The 19,241-nt window shown below is 41.2% G+C and overlaps 5 protein-coding genes across 8 annotated transcripts; all 5 read left to right on the top strand.

Annotated features, from left to right (window-relative positions):
- Nucleotides 1-230: 230 nt before the first annotated feature.
- abhd6b (abhydrolase domain containing 6, acylglycerol lipase b) lies at nt 231-3,975 on the top strand. 2 transcript variants are annotated; one of them, XM_049752098.2, is made up of 9 exons: nt 231-587; nt 689-820; nt 939-1,095; nt 2,167-2,280; nt 2,371-2,503; nt 2,755-2,912; nt 2,987-3,041; nt 3,121-3,221; nt 3,364-3,966. In XM_049752098.2, exons 2-9 carry the CDS (start codon nt 696-698, stop codon nt 3,541-3,543), a joined length of 1,023 nt encoding a protein of 340 aa, XP_049608055.1. In that variant the 5' UTR covers nt 231-587; nt 689-695; the 3' UTR covers nt 3,544-3,966. The 2 variants fall into 2 exon arrangements, with proteins under 2 accessions (XP_049608055.1, XP_049608053.1); XM_049752096.2 differs by having other exon boundaries at nt 2,167-2,503; nt 3,364-3,975.
- A 169-nt stretch (nt 3,976-4,144) lies between these two features.
- kctd6b (potassium channel tetramerization domain containing 6b) lies at nt 4,145-7,125 on the top strand. 2 transcript variants are annotated; one of them, XM_049752100.2, is made up of 4 exons: nt 4,145-4,289; nt 5,130-5,229; nt 5,529-5,630; nt 5,793-7,125. In XM_049752100.2, the coding sequence occupies exons 2-4, from the start codon at nt 5,203-5,205 to the stop codon at nt 6,477-6,479; spliced, it is 816 nt and encodes a 271-aa protein (XP_049608057.1). In that variant the 5' UTR covers nt 4,145-4,289; nt 5,130-5,202; the 3' UTR covers nt 6,480-7,125. The 2 variants fall into 2 exon arrangements, with proteins under 2 accessions (XP_049608057.1, XP_049608058.1); XM_049752101.1 differs by lacking the exon at nt 5,529-5,630 and having other exon boundaries at nt 4,147-4,289.
- Nucleotides 7,126-7,497: 372 nt separating this feature from the next.
- LOC125989402 (ubiquinol-cytochrome c reductase complex assembly factor 5) lies at nt 7,498-8,390 on the top strand. The gene is made up of 2 exons (XM_049755747.2): nt 7,498-7,781; nt 8,038-8,390. Exons 1-2 carry the CDS (start codon nt 7,628-7,630, stop codon nt 8,127-8,129), a joined length of 246 nt encoding a protein of 81 aa, XP_049611704.1. The 5' UTR covers nt 7,498-7,627; the 3' UTR covers nt 8,130-8,390.
- Nucleotides 8,391-9,365: 975 nt separating this feature from the next.
- LOC125989401 (14-3-3 protein beta/alpha-1) lies at nt 9,366-14,113 on the top strand. The gene is made up of 6 exons (XM_049755745.1): nt 9,366-9,530; nt 10,926-11,222; nt 11,298-11,421; nt 11,498-11,661; nt 12,241-12,336; nt 12,417-14,113. The coding sequence occupies exons 2-6, from the start codon at nt 10,929-10,931 to the stop codon at nt 12,471-12,473; spliced, it is 735 nt and encodes a 244-aa protein (XP_049611702.1). The 5' UTR covers nt 9,366-9,530; nt 10,926-10,928; the 3' UTR covers nt 12,474-14,113.
- Nucleotides 13,999-19,044, top strand: LOC125989395 (embryonic polyadenylate-binding protein B). Of its 2 annotated transcripts, XM_049755731.1 has the most exons (17): nt 13,999-14,137; nt 14,172-14,405; nt 15,078-15,282; nt 15,381-15,574; nt 15,865-15,980; nt 16,058-16,197; nt 16,262-16,356; nt 16,796-16,933; nt 17,016-17,111; nt 17,182-17,442; nt 17,509-17,599; nt 17,675-17,794; nt 17,869-18,005; nt 18,121-18,229; nt 18,386-18,516; nt 18,589-18,664; nt 18,903-19,044. In XM_049755731.1, exons 2-16 carry the CDS (start codon nt 14,367-14,369, stop codon nt 18,661-18,663), a joined length of 1,947 nt encoding a protein of 648 aa, XP_049611688.1. In that variant the 5' UTR covers nt 13,999-14,137; nt 14,172-14,366; the 3' UTR covers nt 18,664; nt 18,903-19,044. The 2 variants fall into 2 exon arrangements, with proteins under 2 accessions (XP_049611688.1, XP_049611689.1); XM_049755732.2 differs by lacking the exon at nt 13,999-14,137 and having other exon boundaries at nt 14,263-14,405; nt 17,512-17,599.
- The last annotated feature ends 197 nt before the right edge of the window (nt 19,045-19,241 follow it).

The raw sequence follows: 19,241 nt of genomic DNA on the forward strand, positions 1-19,241 counted from the left end.
CAACACATTGTATTTGCTGTTTGATCGTCAATTAAACGAGATGTGTTTAAAAAATTCAGTCAGGATGAAGCATTATTAAAAATAGCTTATGCAAGTATGTACTTATTGCTTTTTTTTTTTCAAACTATTTTGTAAAACCATTATTTTGATAGCTCAAGTGGGATAGAGGTAGCACACTGGTTGCCTCGAGCGACAGATCATCAGTAAAATGCTCACTCATGACACCTAGTGGTGGATTTAGTACTTGAATCCTAAATCGTCCAAAAATCCCCAATCAAATACAATTCCATAAATCATGAAAAAGTTCTGAACAGCAAATTGCAAAATGTTAGCATCATTTGTAAAATTCCATTTTGTGCGTTCACTTTAAAAGAACGACGGAATATTCTAGTGGCCCAGTTTTCTTCCCCGGTGATGACTATTAATCAATAAGTTTATCTAGAGCCGGCATAATCTGCGAGGGCTAACTGCCTGGCGCAGGGATGAAGCTATTCTACATTTCTGGAATTCAAATTGACACTCTTTTATGATTTAAAGAGTTCATCCTGCCCTGTGACAACAATCGAGGAAGGAAAATCGACAGACTAGTAAGTCCGCTTTTTTTATACCCTCGTTTGAAAAGCTTTGTGAAACTTTTGATCAATCGTCCTACGATAAATCACACGCTTAATTATTATGTTTAACCCAGGAAAGACATGGCAGCGGAATTAGAGCTTGTGAATCTGTTGATAATTGCTGGGGGAACGCTGGCTATTCCCATTTTGGCATTCGTCGCTTCCTTCCTCTTGTGGCCCTCGGCACTCATTAAAGTCTACTATTGGTAAGGTCGATAAGTTACTCTTTCTTATTATAATTTAGAAAGGGGTCACGGACAATGCGGATTAGAATGTTTGGATGCTTAAAATTGTGATGTATGAAATTCTGATGCTCTTGTGAAGGTACTGGAGGAGGACTCTGGGTCTCCAGGTCCACTATGCGGATTGTAGAGGTTACCGTTTCTGCTACTCCTGCCGAGGCAAGCCCGGAATGAGGCCCTCCATTTTGATGCTGCACAGCTTCTCGACTCACAAAGACATTTGGCTCACACTTGTCAAGGTCAGACAAAAGTGAGGTGGCAATGTTATTGATTGTTTATCCGCCATGTTGAAGGACAAGGACAATTCTTAAAATGCAAGACCAATTTTTATTTTGTCTGCATAAATCTGAGCTGTTAGCTTTGTTTGTTTTTGCTGAGATAAAAGCTAAAAAGTTGATTTAACAATGTGTCAAGACAAGTGAAAAAAAAAACTGAAAGTAGTTGGCAGCTTGATTGACTTTTTTTTTTTTTAGCCTCAAGGCTACATAGTGGTTAGCATGGTAGCATGGTGGGAGTCATCTTACAGAAAAATGGTTGACATAATAATGTTAAAACAAGTGTGAAGACAAGTGGAAATAAAACTAAAAGTAAAAAAAAAAACTCAAGGCTACATAGCAGTTAGCATAGTAGCATGGTGGTAGTCATCTTAAAGAATCTTGCACACATGCTACATAGGACAGTTCTGGTCTGAGTGTTCATGTCGAACGCCAAATATTTATGCCCTAAGTTAGACTACAAGTATTAATTAATTAATACAATAATAACTCATATTAATTAATGCAAGTACCGTATTTTCCGGACTATAAGGCGCACCGGACTATAAGGCGCACCTTCGATGAATGGCCCATTTTAAAACGTTGTCCTTATATAAGGCGCACTGGACTATAAGGCGCACCATTAATGCATCATGTCAGATTTCGAATCCAAATCAAATCATTCTCCATTTTATCTTTTTTATTTCAACTTCAGACGCAACAAATTACTTTATAATCACAAAATAACGATCCATAGTCTTTTTGATTCATGATTCATAGTCTTCAGCAGGCCACTTATGATTGATTTCATGACACAATGCTTTGGGCCAGTTTAAATTTAGGAATTTGGTCAATATATAAGGCGCACCGGACTATAAGGCGCACTGTCGGCTTTTGAGAAAATTTTAGGTTTTTAGGTACGCCTTATAGTCCGGAAAATACGGTACTTCTCTTTGAGGCATCCCAGCCTTTGTCTCAGGGTGTTACCAGGTTTGAAAAGTACGGGAATATTGTGTTGGTTAAAAATAATACATTAAGCTATGCTCTTTTTATCAGTACCTGCCAAAACATCTACACATCGTATGCGTGGACATGCCAGGCCACGAGGGTACGACCCGGACCAACACAGAGGATTATTCCATCGTGGGGCAGGCCAGGAGAATTCATCAGGTATACACTGGAAAAAAATATACAGCGCAATATATTTGGCTGATGACATGTTTTCACTCTAAAAGTCAGTTTTGGTGCATTTTTTCTCAGTTTGTGGAAACCATTCGTTTGAACCGGAAGCCTTTCCATGTGGTTGGGACCTCCATGGGGGGGAATGTCGCCGGGGTGTACGCCGCCACTTACCCAAGAGAAATTTGCAGCATGACGCTCATTTGTCCAGATGGTAAATATCTTGTATGTGCCAATAATAATATAGACATGGCCATTGCATCAAATGCTGCATTGAGATCCAATCAGACAAGCACGACACCTTCAGATGATCTTTCATCATTTAGTGCGAAGCTAAATTTCTTATCTTTTTTTTGATCCACTGAATCTAATTCTGTCATGGCAACTGAATTATTCTTGGGCGGCTCATTAAAACAATCGCATATCGTGTAGCCATTCATATCAAAGTTTATGATGTTCCTAAAGGTATCAAACATCCATGTGAGACCAAGTTTGATAATCATCTGCAAGATCTGGAGCGTAGCAACTACACACTGAATATTCCACTCATCCCAACCACGCCTGAGGAGATGCAGGATATGTTCAGGCTGTGTTCACATGTTCGCTTTAAGATACCTCAGCAGGTCAGATTCAGTCTTTTTTTTTTTTTTTTTATTAAAACCGTGTTCAATACATTTCAAGCTATCATGTTCTTTAGATTCTCCAAGGACTCGTGGATGTCCGAGAGCCTCACAACTCTTTTTATGAAGAAGGTTAGTTCATTTGAACGATCTGAAATTTTGGTGTCTTCATGAAACACAGTAGTGATTGCATTTCCTTTTTGTTAAACAGTGTTTCTCGAGATTGTGAGTGAGAAATCCAGATATGCTTTACAGGAACATTTGCATCTCATCACTGCACCTGTGCAGGTGATATGGGGCAAACGGGATCAGGTAGGTAAAGTCGTAGTAAACTCTATTTTGAGGCTTAATGAGCCACTGTTGCAACATTTGATTAATTCATTTAAAAAATCCATTGCCAGGCAATTAAGGGTTTATTAATTACAATTAATAACAATTAAGGGTGTTTCTTCAGGTGGTGGATGTGTCTGGAGCTACGGTCATTGCAGAAATGTTACCAGGATGCAAAGTGGACCTGCTGGAGAACTGTGGCCACTCTGTGGTGATGGAGAAGCCTTGTCGCACAGCCAAACTCATCCTCGAGTTCATCATCCTACAGCAAGAAGCGAGAGGAGGCGCAAAGAAATCATCCTGAATTGAAATTGGGGTTTTGTGTAGTTAATAATAAATAATAGAAAGAAAATGTGGGGGGTAAAGTTACTGTGCTTGATTTGACTGCAGAACTTTGTGCAATAGTCGAGAATTTACGGTAATTTATGAAATCCATGTACATAGTCTCCTGTTGTATGATTACTTTGCAGTTTTAGTAACTAGGTAAATATTGCCGGTTAGCGTACGTGCCTCTCGGTTCTGGGTTCAAAAGTCAGCTTCAGACTTTAGGGCACCTTGAGTGCACCTTGGAGTGGTCCACCAGCAAGTCACAGAGAACATTCATGTTTTTTTGGAATGTGGGAGGGAGCTGGTGAAAACCTACACAAGCACAGGGAGAATGTGCAAACTCCACACAGGAAAGCTGGAGCCCAGGTGTGAACCCTGACCTCAAAACATGGATAAAGACAAAGCTCTCCAAAATTTACATCTTTGTCTAAATATGCTAAGTAGATAATTCATTAATTCCTGTTAAGAAATTAGTAAGTCATCTGATTATATTTGACTTGGGATACACAGAGAATACGGTACGATGTAGCTTTTATTTTGAAATCGGCTTTACCGTAAAGCTGCGTGTAAACGGGCAAGACAAATCCGTGCGCGTGCATACGCGACTGCGCGTGCATGTCTGCTTGGCTGCGGTGAACATCACTCACTGACTGGCATCAGCGCCGCTCAACATCAACCTCGCTCGGGCTCCTCTGTTGGGACGAAAGGACGCAATTGAAAAGAGTCAGTGAGCTCGAATTTTATCGTTTTTCTTACATTTCAAATGAGCAACTTGAATTCTGAGTCCGTAACATCAGCTCGCTAGCCTCACTAGCTAGCAGGCTAGCTAGTAGCCTTAGCAATAAAAGTTCACATTTGCAATGCTTTGCGCTTAAATCGAAGCAGCATTCGCTTGCATTGGCAAAGGGAGATTGTGGGAGACATGGTGGACTACTGGTTTGATTATTCGTCTTAAAGTTTTGAGGACGGAGGTTCGAATCCGTACCGTCCTCTGTGGATGATCTCGCGTATTACCAAAACACGCATATTTGAGATTATTGAATCATCTAAATTGTCCAAACAGTGGAACCTCGAGTTAAGAAGTCCATGGGAACGTTTGAAACTTGAACCGAGGTATTGTTTGCCATTGAAATGAATGGAAATACGATTAATGTGTTTCAGCTCCAAAACTAGGAAAGACATATTTGTATAGCACACTTCATGTTATGTAGTCGACTAGACAATTCAAAGTGCCTTATAATAAACATTAAAAACATTAAGAAAACAAACATTATGATGTTTTAAAAAATACACTAAAATAATCTCAAATAATTTTATTAACATGACCTAATTTGTTTTTTTTTTGGGGGGGGGGGGGGTGAAATTATATTTGGACAACCAATCCTCACCCTCTATTCAAACAAGGTTAAGCATATGTACGTATTGATATTTTATTATTTTACTGTCTTTTGATGCTATGTGATGTCATAAGCACATTTAATTTGGAAACAAATTTGAACTGACACAGCTACATCACATGAATTAACCACATTACTCAACCGGCTTGTATTTTTTGTTTTACAGGTAGAAGTGAACTGAGCCAAACCACGTTTGTCGCTCTGTTTCGGGTCCTGACCAAGTGGGTATTTGTCTACAAATGGATAATGGAGGCTGGGGCCATAGGGTAAGTGAAACTTGCAAGCCCTATCATCCAAGCATGTCTTTACATTCTTGATTTTACTGGTTGATTGAATAATGTGCACCTACAAATAAATTGCATTATTGTTATCATTACAAGAAATCAAAATGTAGTCGATTTTAGATAAACAGGAATGCCCCACGTTTATTCAAACAAGTATTTACATTTGAGTACGTACCGATACCTAGTACAGATACTCCTTTGACATTACATCACGCAATTACGGTTGGAAAAAACAAACTCAACCCCCCCCCCTTTTTTTTTTTTTAAATGGATTAATTAAGGGGCCACTCAAAGTGTGGTCATGCATGCAGTCCTCAGTTGCCCAACCCCGGTTTAAGTTCTTCAACACAGCTGGCATGGCTTCTACTCCACCTGCCTGTAAGGTAAAGTGGTATCGGTGTTTCAGCATCGGAGCATTTTTTTTTTTTCCCGCAAGACGCAGGGTATCGGGACCGACATTCATATCGATGCAGCCCTTCTGATTTAATTCCCTTGGCTTGTTCAAATGCATCAAAAAGATCTTCCCTCTCTCACCTTTGCTTCAGATGACTACTCCCGTCACCTTAAACGTCGGAGGTCACCTGTACACAACCAGCGTGTCCACGCTGCAGCGTTATCCCGACTCCATGCTGGGCGCCATGTTCCGGGGAGACTTCCCAACAACCCGCGACTCCCAGGGAAATTACTTCATTGACCGCGACGGGACGCTCTTCAGGTACATCCTGAACTTCCTGCGGACGTCGGAGCTCACCCTCCCGGCTGGCTTCACAGAAACAGACCTTCTGAGAAAAGAAGCCGACTTCTATCAGATTGAACCCTTGATCCATTGCCTGAGCGATCCCAAGCCGCTGTACCCTCCGGACATCTTCGAGCAGGTCGTGGAGCTTTCCAGCACTCGCAAACTGTCCAAGTACTCCAACCCAGTAGCCGTCATCATCACACAGCTGACCATCACCACAAAGGTCCACGCCCTCCTCGAGGGCATTTCCAACAACTTCACCAAGTGGAACAAACACATGATGGACACCAGAGACTGCCAGGTGTCCTTCACCTTCGGGCCGTGTGACTATCACCAGGAGGTGTCCTTGCGGGTTCATCTCATGGACTACATCATGAAACAAGGCTTTACCATTCGTAACACGCGTGTGCACCACATGAGCGAGCGGGCCAACGAGAACACGGTGGAGCATCACTGGACTTTCTGTCGACCGGCTCAAATAGTGGAAGATTGATTTGTTGTCGCCGTCTCATATCATAAAGGGAGTATTTTTTATTTTTTGGCCACAGTCGATTCTGATGTGTCAAACAATAGTTTAAAAGATGATCAAAAAGACATGACTGAGAACAAAGTGAAGATGAATAAAGGAGACGTTTAGAAAAAGAAACAAAATGAGCCATGATAAAGATATTAGTCAGTATGTTTTACATTTTGAAATGAGCAATACATTCCACAGTTATTACCCCGCAAAGTTGTAATGGCCGACTTGCTGCCTGCGCGTGGATGTTTTTATATGTCTGACTTGCCCTTGTCTTGCTGTGCGGTGCCAAAAATAGGAAGTGTTGGATGCTCGCTTTGGGCTTCAGCAACCTTCTTGCGTTTGAGGGCTCTTAGAAACCTTTTCCTCGTGGCACTTTGTTGAAATGTTGCATTTTGCCTCATGAGTTATTCCGTCTAGAAAGAAAATTTGTATATAAATATATATACTCGACCTTGGAAGCCAATTCTGGTGAGCCCATGGTGCTCTTAGCTGTTTATATTCTTAATGGTACTTTTGTCCTGTGTAGTTGTTGCATGTGTTTAATGCATCTGTTTAGATGTATGTTTGCAGTTTTGTGTCATGCTGTTACACTTGCCATCAATAAATCCAGTATATCAAAGTTTTTTTTTTTTTTTTAATTGTGCAACCGCAATTCGGTTGTCACTTGCAATAAAATTTTATTACTGTTCTCTAGTATAGGAAGTCCTATTTAGTCAATAACGAATAAAATATATTAGTTTTTTTTTATTTTATTTTATTTAACCTTTATTTACCCAGGCAAACCAGAACAATTTCTTATTTACAACTGCAGCCAGAGGTTATTTTAAATATAACCGTTTAAACTGTCAATAATTAAATTAATCCCGCTTGGATATTAGTAGTTTAGTTTAAACGGAAAATAAACACTGCGCTGCCGGATATGACGTCAGTTATGGGTGCGCTTGCTTCTAAGTAATGTTGCTGCGGTTCGAAGACACGTTCACAATCAGCGCTATACCGCCCGTGTTTCTTTTTTTGGTCAGATATTAAAACAAGCGCACCTCTTGTGGGAAGAGCATTTACGAAACGAACATACTACAATCCCATATTTATATCTATTTAAACATATATAGTTGTTCGGGATGCTTCAAAGGAGTACAACACTACGGTATTTTTTGGATCTCTTTCCTGGGAAACGTCGTTTTGGTCCGTATCGATTTCTTCCAGTCTTTTTTTGCATTGGAGGTGTCATGGAGTGGATCATGATCAACGTGAGAATCGGAAAAGAAACGTTCTGTAAGTGCAACTTGGCAAGGTCACACAAATAAGAGGAGCAAGAGGGGAAAAAACACACATAAACTATTTGGAATTTCAAATAATAACTTTTACTTCAGCTACATTTTGTTTTAGGCTGACTATAATGTTGCAACGGGAGCATTTTGTGCATTAATTGTTTGAAATTTCATGAGGTGGGTAGCAGAAAATGTCCTGGGATCACCTAAACATTATGATTAACTTGATTTCTGTCTCATCTACATCCTTTTCTTATCAGATGACGTCTACAGAAGAAAACAATCCGAGAGGGAGTACCAGCAAAAAGTAGCAGATGGTGGCACAGCTGTGAATGAGCCCTCAGCCAAATGAAAGATGCTTCTGTGGACTTGATACATTTCATCATGGACACATCCTTTGGAATTTTGCCACAGGAGCACACATCTAAAATCCATGAAGTTATGGGACAATCATGCACAGTTTATGTAGTTCACATTTTAAATGAATGACATTGTATGTTTATAATCATGTGTGAGGTGTGATGAGACTTTAAATACAAAATGCACCTGCAAAGACCTGGAAAGAATTGTCTATAATAAAGTGTTATATACTATATTATGCATGACAAATTAAGTTGATTTTTTTTTGTCATTTCTTGTGATCAACAATGTATATGATAAAGCCTGAATTGTTTTGAATAGTATGCTTAAAATAATGGTTCATGGTTTTCTAGGAATGGAAGTAAAAAAACAACAGAAAATTCAAATTCAAAGCTTCATTATACCTTCACTAAAATATATCTCTGAAAATAAAAATGTGCCTTGGAGCATTTAAAAGGACATCTGGGTGGGAAAAAAAAAAGTTAATTATGACCAATAGAAAAATAGGTATTACATTGTGCTCATTTTGTGTCATGATTAAATGTTTTCAGTAAATGGGTACAGATTGGCACAGATAGTCAGGAATGACCCATATTAAATGATAGGAGGGACAAGCAAATATTGATATTTTAAATAATATTGAGTGATCATTGTGGCACAACTGCCTGAGACTGGAGGTTTGAATCCAGGCCCAGGGCTTCCTGAGTGGAATTAGCAAGTCTTTCCTGTCCCATATAAGGGTTTCTGCTGGATACTTTCAAAAACCAAAAGTCAGTAAATGATCTCCCTCGAATGTAGCTGTGCCCTATGAATGGCTGGCGACCAATCCAGGGTGTACTTTACCTCTCGTCAAGAATCAACTCGTTAAGTCATCCTTGAAACCAGTGGAGATTAGCAATATAGAAAATGGATGGATGATATTAATCAGGACAACTATCATTTATACAAGCGTGTTTTTCTTTGAATGCACGGTTGGCAGGCAGAAATGTCCTCCAATTTAAACAAACTCTCCCCCAAAAGAAGATTAAAGATCTGATTGCTGACCTTGACCTTTGAAATGTCTTTGACCAATAAACTGTCTGACTTTAAGGTACAAATAGTAAAATGACGTTCATATAAAAAGGTCGTCTCGTGAGATTAGCAATCGAATAATAATTATTTAAAAAACACACACAACGTGACGAATTGGACAATCCGATTTCTATATTTCTTGTCATGAGCGTCGTAATGTCTTACGTAAGGCAGATGTGTGGCGAGAAAAGAGGAAATGCAAGTAGCGGCATAACGGAAGTGGTTCTGCCCTGAGATATACGCCGAGCGCGACGGGAGCACGGAGGCATTAAAACGTCTAACGGAGAGTTGAGAATAATCAGGATTAAAAGTCGCCGATATTGTAAGTGTGTCCAACTCGGGGAAGATGTTTTTCATTTTAAACCGTAGCTGTAATCACAGTCTTATGTGCAGATGCCAATTTCCGATGCTGTTTTTTTCCCCCGTCGCGGCCAATTGAATCCTTTTTGAGGAGCCATCATCATCAACCTAGCTTGGGCTTCGTCAAAGGCTAACTAGCATTAGCATTAACACTAGCTAGCCTGCTAATGCTATTGGCTAGCTCGCCAGCCAACGACACCATAGCCTCCGTTCCGATTCCGTGACACTTTGTACTGACTGGCGCTCGCTTAGCGGGCCGTGTTGTGTTGGATAGCGGACGGGGTAAAAAAAAAAAAAAAGGTTTTCATATTTCAAAAAAATTAAACCACTGCTGTGATTTTAACTCCTCATCCAAGCAGCGCCGTGCACCGTCATCTCCATATTTGTAACAAATTGTCAAGAACGTGACTGCGTTAGTTTTTTTTTTTTTTAAATCCACCTTATTTCTGTGGCCTAGCTAACGGAACGTTGTAGATATTCGGTACATCAGGCCGCTCCGTTAGCTAAACGACATGCATCGGACGAATTTCATCCATGCTAGCATTGGGTTTCCTTTATTAAATGCTCGAATGGAATGGAAATGTAACAAACGGATTTACGTCGTTAATATCTGTTAATCAAATGTGTCATTACGCTAGCGCCGTTAGCAACATTAGCTTTGAACAGCAGTAAAATGGATGCGGGTGCTTGTAGAAATGCTTTTCATTTTTGAATGGTAAAATGCTAATTAGCTCGCCGTGCGAGTATTTCCTACATAGAAGAAATCGGGATAAGTAGCTATTTATAGACTGGTATTTTTTTTTTCCTGCCAAAATTGAGCTAACGGACACCATTGGGTAGTGCGCTTGTAATTAGCTTGAGGCTAACTTGAGCAAATGCAAGGTTGACCCACTTGCCAAGGGGCCCAGTTTGCGGCGCTCATCCGCACTCTTCGACCAAATGCCTTCTTTCGCAAATGATATTTCTGGACAATTTCCCCTAAATTTCACTTGTGAATGTACATTTTTTTGATGGGTTCAAGAAATCACTGCTTCTCTAAATTTGTAAAGCAGTGCACATATTTTTTTCCCATGCGAAAAATCTAAGCAAAATCAATATATAAGGGAATACTATCAGGATCATTTTAATTGGCCAAATATTTTTAAAACACAGTGAATACAAAAGTACAAAGTCACTAATTAATATAAAGTGTCCAGTTTTAAAAAATACTTTTTTCGTAATAATTTTGACCACAATTAAGTATAAGTTATTCATTTTCCGCAGCAGACACTTCTACAATAATAAAAATGCATTTAATTTAGAATGATGGACTTTACATTGATGTACATTGACTAACATTTTCTATCCTCCAAACTAGAAAATGGACAAGAACGACCTGGTACAGAACGCCAAGCTTGCCGAGCAGGCTGAGCGCTATGACGACATGGCCGCAGCCATGAAGAGTGTGACGGAGCAAAGTACGGAGCTGTCAAACGAGGAGCGCAACCTTCTCTCGGTTGCCTACAAGAATGTGGTCGGAGCGCGCCGCTCATCCTGGCGCGTCATCTCCAGCATTGAGCAGAAAATTGAAGGCAATGACAAGAAGAAGCAGATGGCTCGTGAATATCGGGAGAAGATCGAATCTGAGCTGCAGGAAATCTGCCACGATGTGCTGGTAAGACAGTTCGACTTTCCCGTGCGGTTTTTGACCTTTCATTTGCTCTGACGATCTCAAACGCTGATTTTTCAGGGGCTTCTGGACAAGTACCTTATTGTCAACGCTGGGAGTTCCGAAGGCAAGGTGTTCTATCTGAAAATGAAGGGCGACTATTATAGATACCTGTCTGAGGTCGCATCCGGAGATGCTAAGAAGGGTAAGGAAGGACGTGATTGTTAGCATTGTTTGGGAAAACTCTCAATGACCATAACAAAAAAAATTTATGTCTCCAGATACCGTCGATAATTCCCAGCAAGCATACCAGCAAGCTTTCGACATTAGCAAGGGGGATATGCAGCCAACACACCCCATTAGGCTTGGCTTGGCCCTCAACTTCTCTGTCTTCTATTATGAGATCCAGAACAACCCAGAAAAGGCCTGCAGTCTGGCAAAGACGGTGTGAACTTTTTTTTTTTTTTGATGACACCAAGTGCCCTCTGCAGTCAATTGAGGAAAAATGTCTCTAGAGAAGTAAAAAAAATAATTATAACGAGGGGGGACATTAACATGCAGTATTACTGGTTAAGAGGATGCAATGTTTAACTCTGACCAACAGAGGGCAGCGTTGGCAGCCTGACGAGTGACTCCTAAGGCGAGACTCGTTTTAAAAGCAAAAACACAATAATCGAACAGAGGTGTGATAAGTGTTCAAAACAAACGTTCTATTTATAAAAAGTGAGACATACTGAGGCAAACGAATGCTACACAAATGAAAGGGGCGCAGGAAAAGGTTGGCTGTGGTCACGCCCATTTTTCGCCATGTTTGATCAGGCAAATATGCTCACGCCACAAAGAACTATTGTTAACAACTTTGAATGGGGAAAACACCGAGTATATTAAATGAGACTTCTTATGCCCTACAAATAATTACATTTGAAGTATGAAACTATCGGCGTAAAGTCTGACCAATCGAGTATGACTCTTTGCTCACGTTTTAAGAAACAAATCTCTGAAGTCACCATTTCTTCCTTTTCAGGCATTCGATGAAGCCATCGCCGAGCTTGACACTTTGAACGAGGACTCTTACAAAGACAGCACCCTGATCATGCAGCTACTAAGGGACAACTTGACTGTGAGTCCAATCGCGCCTCGTCGTTCACTCCACAGCTCTGACATGACAACTTCCAACCGTGCCTCTTGTTTCTTTTGCAGCTGTGGACATCAGAAAATCAGGGCGACGAGGGGGAGACCGGAGAAGGGGAAAACTAAAGGAATTGCACTGTTAATCCACATACACTCTTATCTTAAAACACAGACAGCTTATATACATCCCCCCCCCCCCCCCCTTCTCCCCTTCCCTCCCCCTCCTTCCACTCCATCAGCCCCTCCCTCTTCTGTATGACAAGCAGCCTGAATTGCTCCTGACCAACTAGTTTACCCCTCTCAGTTCACTGCGAGGCGACAGGGTCATTTTCAGTTGTTAGTACGTTCAGTCATTTTGTAGAAATTCGTATTGTTTTTCGTTAGCTCTGTGTGTACGTCTGCACGTTCGTGGGGAGCGGGTGAGAGTGTTAAAAAAAAAAAAAAAAAAATTGTGTGCGCGCACTTGTTTGAGAGACATCTTGTGTATGAGGGGGGGGGGGGTGTCGTGAATTCTAATCGTCCTTCCAAATTCCTTTGTCCCGGCTCGTTTGTGGCTCATTTTCCCCCCTCCCCCCTGCTTCTTTTTTGTTACTTTTATTATTGTGATTCATCATGGTATTTACAGGTTTTATTGTATGGGTTTTATTGTATGGTAATGAAACTGGCAAACACTGTGATGGTAGGTGTTCCATTTGCTTCACAAACCCCCCCCCCAAGAGCAGTTTGCGTTTTTTTGACTTTTTTTCCGGAATCACGTACAATCCCATATTCGACTTAACTGCAATTCTGCTGTGGGCTCATACAGAACGAAAGGAGGCAGGCTGTATTGTGACACTGACATCCGAGTGGAATGCGCCTCGACCGAAAGGGACCCCCTTAAATGATCACGTTTCACATTATTCAGACATTTGCATCGCGAGGCTCCCTCTCCAAAAAAAAAAAAGGCATTACCCCCCCGCCCCCCAACCCCCCTCTTTTGCAAAACTTAAGTAGAATGACTCACTCGTAAGTGATGCGTACCGTCTAATGTGGCTGCAGGTTATTTTATCCTTTGTGTGTAATATCCACAGAAAACTAGTTGTTGACCTCACTTTAATCAATCTTGCTTTCAGAATTACATCTTCAGGCGTTGTCTCGGCAACAAAATGCTTTTTTTGCGTCCGGCACAGCCTCTCGATTCTATTTTTACCATCGGTGTTAGCAAATACCAGTTGAGATCAGACAAAGTCGGAACGATGACCCGCGAAAATCACGTGAAGGTGCAATTTCATCTCATTGGAAAGAGGCTCAGTGTCACAATACTGTGTATCACCACTACATTCCACATCTTGTAGTTGAAGACACCATTCCACGTTATTACGCTGTTTCTTCTGACAATGCTCCAAGGAATTGAAATGTTTTGTTCATTAAAAAAAAAAAAGAAAAAGTCCATTTCATTATGCTTGATGAAAATGCAGTTAGTGAATGTGGAACGAAGCCTGTCTGTATATCTGGTATTTACTTGCTTTGTTTTTACTGACAAGTCTTATGGCTAAAAAAAAAAAAAAAAATTGCTTCTGTAACAGTCTATTACCCAGTGCACACACGTGGTTGTGAAAATTTAGAATAGTTCTTAAAAAGCAACGATGACTTGGAGATAAACAATGGTTGGTGTAACTCTAGCTTTGTGTTTATGTATCTTAAAACCATTCTAGTTTCACTATACATGTAATACATAGGAACGTGTCAAAGACCAATTCAGTGAAATAAAGTTTCGTTTAAGATAATCCATTGTCGTTTTATATAATTTGGTCAAAGCAAGCTCAAACGGAACTTTGGCCATAGTTGTGCTTTGCATGTGAACGCCACTAGGGGGCCCCATTTGAATGGCTTGTTTTCAAGCACTACTTTCTCTTGCGGAGTTGGCGGCCATATTAAGTGACTTTGAGGACTGGTGCAGGTGTTCCTCCGCAGCAATTAAACGAATATAGCCTCCCGCTTTTGAGGAAATGTGCTCCGTCTCGACCAGAGAAACTCTTAATGTCCAACGAAATCCAACTTTTGGGCTCTTTAAAAGCTGTAAGTAACAGCACATTTTGTGGTTTTATACTTTTATTTACGAATTAGACACTCCGAACCACGAATATGTCAAGTATCATTAACATATGATTAGCACATGTAGTCTTCGTTCGGGCGCGGCATTTTTAAAACGCTAGTTTTTCTTTTTTAACCTTCAACAAATAAATTGTTGAGAGTCCTCTAATAATCCGCACCTAGTTTCAAACCAAATTTTTAATATTAAATTTGACTTTATTTTGTAATGTTTTTGCTAAGATATGTCAGGGCTATTAGCAAAGTTCAACTGAAGTATCGTTTATTGTAGAACCGCATCAAGCTACTTTGAGCTTCTCAGTTTTGCTCCCATCGAACCATAATTTTGAATTAAGCCAGTATAAGTGACAAAAGGCAATCATTAGTTTTAGTTCTTATAAGTATAAAAAGAGGCCAAAATGGATTTTGATGACAATGGATGTTTGCGATCACGTGATGGAGGAAAAAACATGGTAATCAAAATATCACATTAAATCTATTTATAACTTAATTTTCCCGTCACCGATGTTAGGCTGTCTTTATTTGCCCCTTTTTAAATGAAAACAAAAATGTTGCTTTAGTGTCACCAAAGCTTCTGTTTGACTTCAGTGCATGGCTGATGAACTGGGTGCTTGTTTTTTTCCTCCTCTCTCGAACCAGCCAACATCTACAATGAACAACAGTGGACCGACTTATCCCCTTGCCTCTTTGTACGTCGGGGACCTGCATCCAGATGTTACGGAGGCCATGCTGTACCAAAAGTTTTCTCCTGCTGGGCCAATCATGTCAATCCGTGTGTGTCGTGATATCATCACGCGGAGGTCCTTGGGATATGCTTACATAAATTTCCAGCAACCAGCGGATGGTGAAGTTCCATTTTTTTTTTTTGCAAATTCAAACAGACTTCGGTATAAATATAATGTATTTGATGTTATTTCGATCCAACGTTTTTTGGACTTTTAGCGGAGTGTGCTTTGGATACGATGAACTACGATGTTCTGAAGGGACGCCCGATCCGAATAATGTGGTCTCAACGTGACCCGGGCCTCAGAAAGTCTGGCGTGGGCAACATCTTCATCAAGAACATGGATGACACTATTGACAACAAGGCATTATATGATACCTTCTCAGCCTTTGGCAATATTTTGTCCTGCAAGGTGAGTGCCGTGTTGTGGTTTAAATTGATACGTTGTAGGGCTGGGTGATATTGGAATAAATAATAGTTACAATTATTTTGATTGAAGTCACGCCTAACAAAAGCGATTTATTCATTGAGCTCAAAATGTCTTAAATTGCAATTAAGCTATATTAATGTAACACATTTTTCACAGATTGTTATATTGCCTGTGTGTGATCCTGTTTTGTGATTTTAAAATGGAGAGAAGCTAAAATTGATGAATTGCCCATCCCTAAGTCCAAATCTTAAATACTTTTTTTTCCCGTCTAGGTTGTTTGTGATGAAAAAGGTTCAAAAGGTTACGGCTTTGTTCACTTTGAGACTCAAGAGGCCGCAAACCGCGCCATTAAGACCATGAATGGAATGTTGTTGAATGATAGAAAAGTGTGAGTACAATAATATCTGATTTCCATTCATCTGTCAGCTTTGTAATAATTCTGTTTTTTTGTTTTTTTTCTTTCAGTTTTGTCGGCCACTTCAAATCCCGCAAGGACCGAGAGCAGGAGTTCGGCAGTAAAGCCATGAAATTCACCAACGTCTACATAAAGAACTTTGGCGAAGACTACACAGATGAGAATCTAAAATATGACTTTTCTGCATTTGGTGAGGATCCAAAATAACATTTGCTCTTGATAAATGAGCTCAATCTCTGGATGACTTCTTTCAGGGAAGACTCTGAGTGTACGCGTGATGAAGGACGAGCAAGGTTGTTCACGCGGATTTGGCTTCGTCAACTACGCTAACCACGAGGATGCGCAAAAGGTAGCGTGGGAAGTTTCTGTGGCCAGTTCATGTCCATGATTTTACTTTCTCTCTGGCTTTTTGGTTGGTTATTTAATTGTGCCGGTATGTCCATGTTCAAACGTCAACAGGGAAAAAGCAACTCAGCAAAAATGGTGAGACTGCAATAATAACACACAAAATTTTTTTGTGTGGGTGGTTAGCAAGATTTCGACTTGTTAGCTGATAGATGGAGATGATTTGCTTTTTCTGGTTTCATGGAGCTATTTTGCCAGAGTTCCTTTTTTTTTTTAACTCGTGGCTTTGAAGAAAATGAGAAGAAGCTGATGCATCCAGTCTTTTGAAAGATGAAAGTGAATTTGAGCAAGCTCACAAAATGAAATGAAACAGTCATTATTAAACCACAACTAGATTGTTGAAGCAAAATCCTCTTGGTGACCCATTTTTTGTTTTCCGCCAGGCAGTGGAGGAGATGAACGGCAAGGAACTCAACGGCAAGTTCCTCTACGTCGGACGGGCTCAAAAGCGGCTGGAACGTCAGGGAGAGCTGAAGCGCAGGTTTGACCAAATCAAGCAGGACCGCATCCAGCGCTATCAGGTACAGTTGATGATTTCATTTATTTCAAAACATTGCCATCTCTTCTGTCTCGGCCGTTAACTTGACAACTGTCTCTTTTCAGGGTGTCAATCTGTATGTGAAGAACTTGGACGATAGCATCGATGATGAGATTCTCCGGAAGGAGTTCTCCCCCTACGGCACCATAACGAGTGCAAAGGTATGTGCTGAGATGAGTACGTCAAACCCCCAAGTACCAAGGTCCTCGATTGACCTCTCACCTACCGCAGGTCATGACCGACGGCTCCCAAAGCAAAGGCTTTGGCTTTGTCTGCTTTTCTTCACCCGAGGAGGCCACGAAAGCGGTAACGGAGATGAACGGCAGGATCATTGCTACCAAGCCCCTGTACGTGGCGCTGGCTCAGCGGCGGGAGGAGCGGAAAGCCATTCTCACCAACAAATACATGCAGAGACTGGCCACTCTGAGGAGCTTGAACAGTCCCGTCATTGATTCCTACCATCAGACCAATTACTACATGACTGTGCCGCAGGTAGGCCCACGTTGATTTCTTCGGATGTTATTTTTTTTGGTGGTTTCACCTGAATTGATCTGGCAGCAGACGACCACGCGCGGCTTCTACGAGCAAAACGCCGTCAGCAACATGAGATTCGTGCCTCGCTGGACAGGACAGCCGCCGAGAGTTCAAGGTGAGGTGACGACTCGGGCTCGTGAAACGCCAAAGGCGCAGCTCGACACAAACGCCGCTGCCCGCATCTTTTCAGGTCCGTACTCATCCCAGTATATCGCCGGCTCCGCCCCTCGCCAGGGCTCCACTCCCATTGCTACGATGAGACAGGCTTCGACTCAGGCCCCGCGCGTCTGCAGTTCCACGCAAAAGACAAGTCGGTCACAGCATCTCATATGTGCCGGGTGGGATGCGGGTGGCGCGCTTTTAAACGCACCTTTCGTTGAGCAGTTAACATCGGAACCCAGACGGCATGTGGACGAGCTGACCTGTCCGCTGCGTCGAGGAGCGGTCAATTCAAGTACTCGTCATCGGCGATGCGGAACCCACAGCGGGTCGTTTCTATGCCGGCCGTAACCAGACTACAGGTACTCAGACAAGTCACCAAGCCCTGAAACATCTCGTTTCCATAATTGGCTGACGATCAGCTAAATTAAATCTGTCATTCATTTCTTCGTCTCACCTGTTTACAAATTTCCTTAGGTTGTTCCTGCCCCTGTGTTGGAGCCACCCATGCATGCTCAAGGACTGGAGCCACTCACCACCTCAATGTTGGCTACAGCTCCACTTGTGGACCAGAAGCAACTTTTTGGTAGTCAATCGCTAATATACAAACAAAAAATGCTGTGTGATTGCTTATGTGCTATCAAATATGGATCACAAAAAATGGATTAAGTTGGTTTGGCCTTGGAAAAAACATTCCAGTTCCTCACCATCAATTGCTCAAATATTGCGCAATGTGCTACAGGTGAGCGTCTGTACCCTCTGATCCATGCCCTTCACCCAAGCTTGGCGGGAAAAATCACTGGAATGCTGCTGGAGATTGACAACTCGGAGCTGCTCCACATGCTGGAATCACCGGAATCGCTTCACTCCAAGGCAGGAAGTCACACTGCTCCCTGATTGTGCAAGAACATTCAAATCATTCTTTTCTGGCTTCTTTTGGATCAGGTGGAGGAGGCCATTGCTGTCTTGCAAGCTCACCAGGCCAAGGTCTGCTCCCCAAAAAAGGGAGGAATCATTTAAGGTCAGCCATGTTGATTCGGTTAAAGTTCTTTAAGTGGATGGATGCTAATGTGACCCCCAAGTGTTCATGTCTGACTTATACAGTATTAATTCTAATTTTGTGCAATTCCTTTAAGTTGCTATCCTGACATCAATGAATGTTATTTATTCGCTTCAACACAATTTTTTATATTAAATTATTTGCCTGTTTGCTCATTTGTATGTTTATTTAAAAGCTAACTATGTAGTTTTCTTCACAGGTGCTGACAAGTTTCTCGAGGAGTAAAATTCATTTCAAAACGGAAGGAAAAACGAAAAATGTATGAGGGCTGGAACTGGCAAGCTGTTTTCTTTTTGTAACGTCTTTTGTTATAATATAAAGTTCACAATATAGGCATTAAACCTGTCTTGAGTCATTTCAACACATTACAGCAGCACTCTGACTGTAAAACAAACCAAACATGGAATATTTCCGGGTGAGTTTCGATACCACTTTTTTTTTTTTCTTCAGACCAATACCAGCACAATTACTTAATTGTTAAGTATGCAATGATACCAAGGAACCACTATTACCTTTGATACATAAAATTTCGATTAAA

The sequence above is a fragment of the Syngnathus scovelli genome, chromosome 2 (genome assembly GCF_024217435.2).
Source record: "Syngnathus scovelli strain Florida chromosome 2, RoL_Ssco_1.2, whole genome shotgun sequence".
NCBI classification, from domain to species: domain Eukaryota; kingdom Metazoa; phylum Chordata; class Actinopteri; order Syngnathiformes; family Syngnathidae; genus Syngnathus; species Syngnathus scovelli.

Excerpts from the sequence above, each read along its gene's own strand:
- kctd6b (XM_049752100.2), top strand. The coding sequence starts at position 5,203 with ATGGATAATGGAGGCTGGGGCCATAGG. Across the intron at positions 5,230-5,528 it reads ATGGAGGCTGGGGCCATAGG|GGGCCACTCAAAGTGTGGTC; the intron begins GTAAGTGAAACT and ends GGATTAATTAAG. Across the intron at positions 5,631-5,792 it reads CTACTCCACCTGCCTGTAAG|ATGACTACTCCCGTCACCTT; the intron begins GTAAAGTGGTAT and ends CCTTTGCTTCAG.
- LOC125989402 (XM_049755747.2), top strand. The coding sequence starts at position 7,628 with ATGCTTCAAAGGAGTACAACACTACGGTATTTTTTGGATCTCTTTCCT. Across the intron at positions 7,782-8,037 it reads AATCGGAAAAGAAACGTTCT|ATGACGTCTACAGAAGAAAA; the intron begins GTAAGTGCAACT and ends TTTTCTTATCAG.
- LOC125989395 (XM_049755731.1), top strand. The coding sequence starts at position 14,367 with ATGTCCAACGAAATCCAACTTTTGGGCTCTTTAAAAGCT. Across the intron at positions 15,981-16,057 it reads TTGTTGAATGATAGAAAAGT|TTTTGTCGGCCACTTCAAAT; the intron begins GTGAGTACAATA and ends TTTTTCTTTCAG. Across the intron at positions 16,934-17,015 it reads ACCGCATCCAGCGCTATCAG|GGTGTCAATCTGTATGTGAA; the intron begins GTACAGTTGATG and ends GTCTCTTTTCAG.
- LOC125989401 (XM_049755745.1), top strand. The coding sequence starts at position 10,929 with ATGGACAAGAACGACCTGGTACAGAACGCCAAGCTTGCCGAGCAGGCT. Across the intron at positions 11,422-11,497 it reads ATCCGGAGATGCTAAGAAGG|ATACCGTCGATAATTCCCAG; the intron begins GTAAGGAAGGAC and ends TTATGTCTCCAG. Across the intron at positions 12,337-12,416 it reads TACTAAGGGACAACTTGACT|CTGTGGACATCAGAAAATCA; the intron begins GTGAGTCCAATC and ends TTTCTTTTGCAG.
- abhd6b (XM_049752096.2), top strand. The coding sequence starts at position 696 with ATGGCAGCGGAATTAGAGCTTGTGAATCTGTTGATAATTGCTGGGGGA. Across the intron at positions 821-938 it reads CTCATTAAAGTCTACTATTG|GTACTGGAGGAGGACTCTGG; the intron begins GTAAGGTCGATA and ends GCTCTTGTGAAG. Across the intron at positions 2,504-2,754 it reads GACGCTCATTTGTCCAGATG|GTATCAAACATCCATGTGAG; the intron begins GTAAATATCTTG and ends ATGTTCCTAAAG.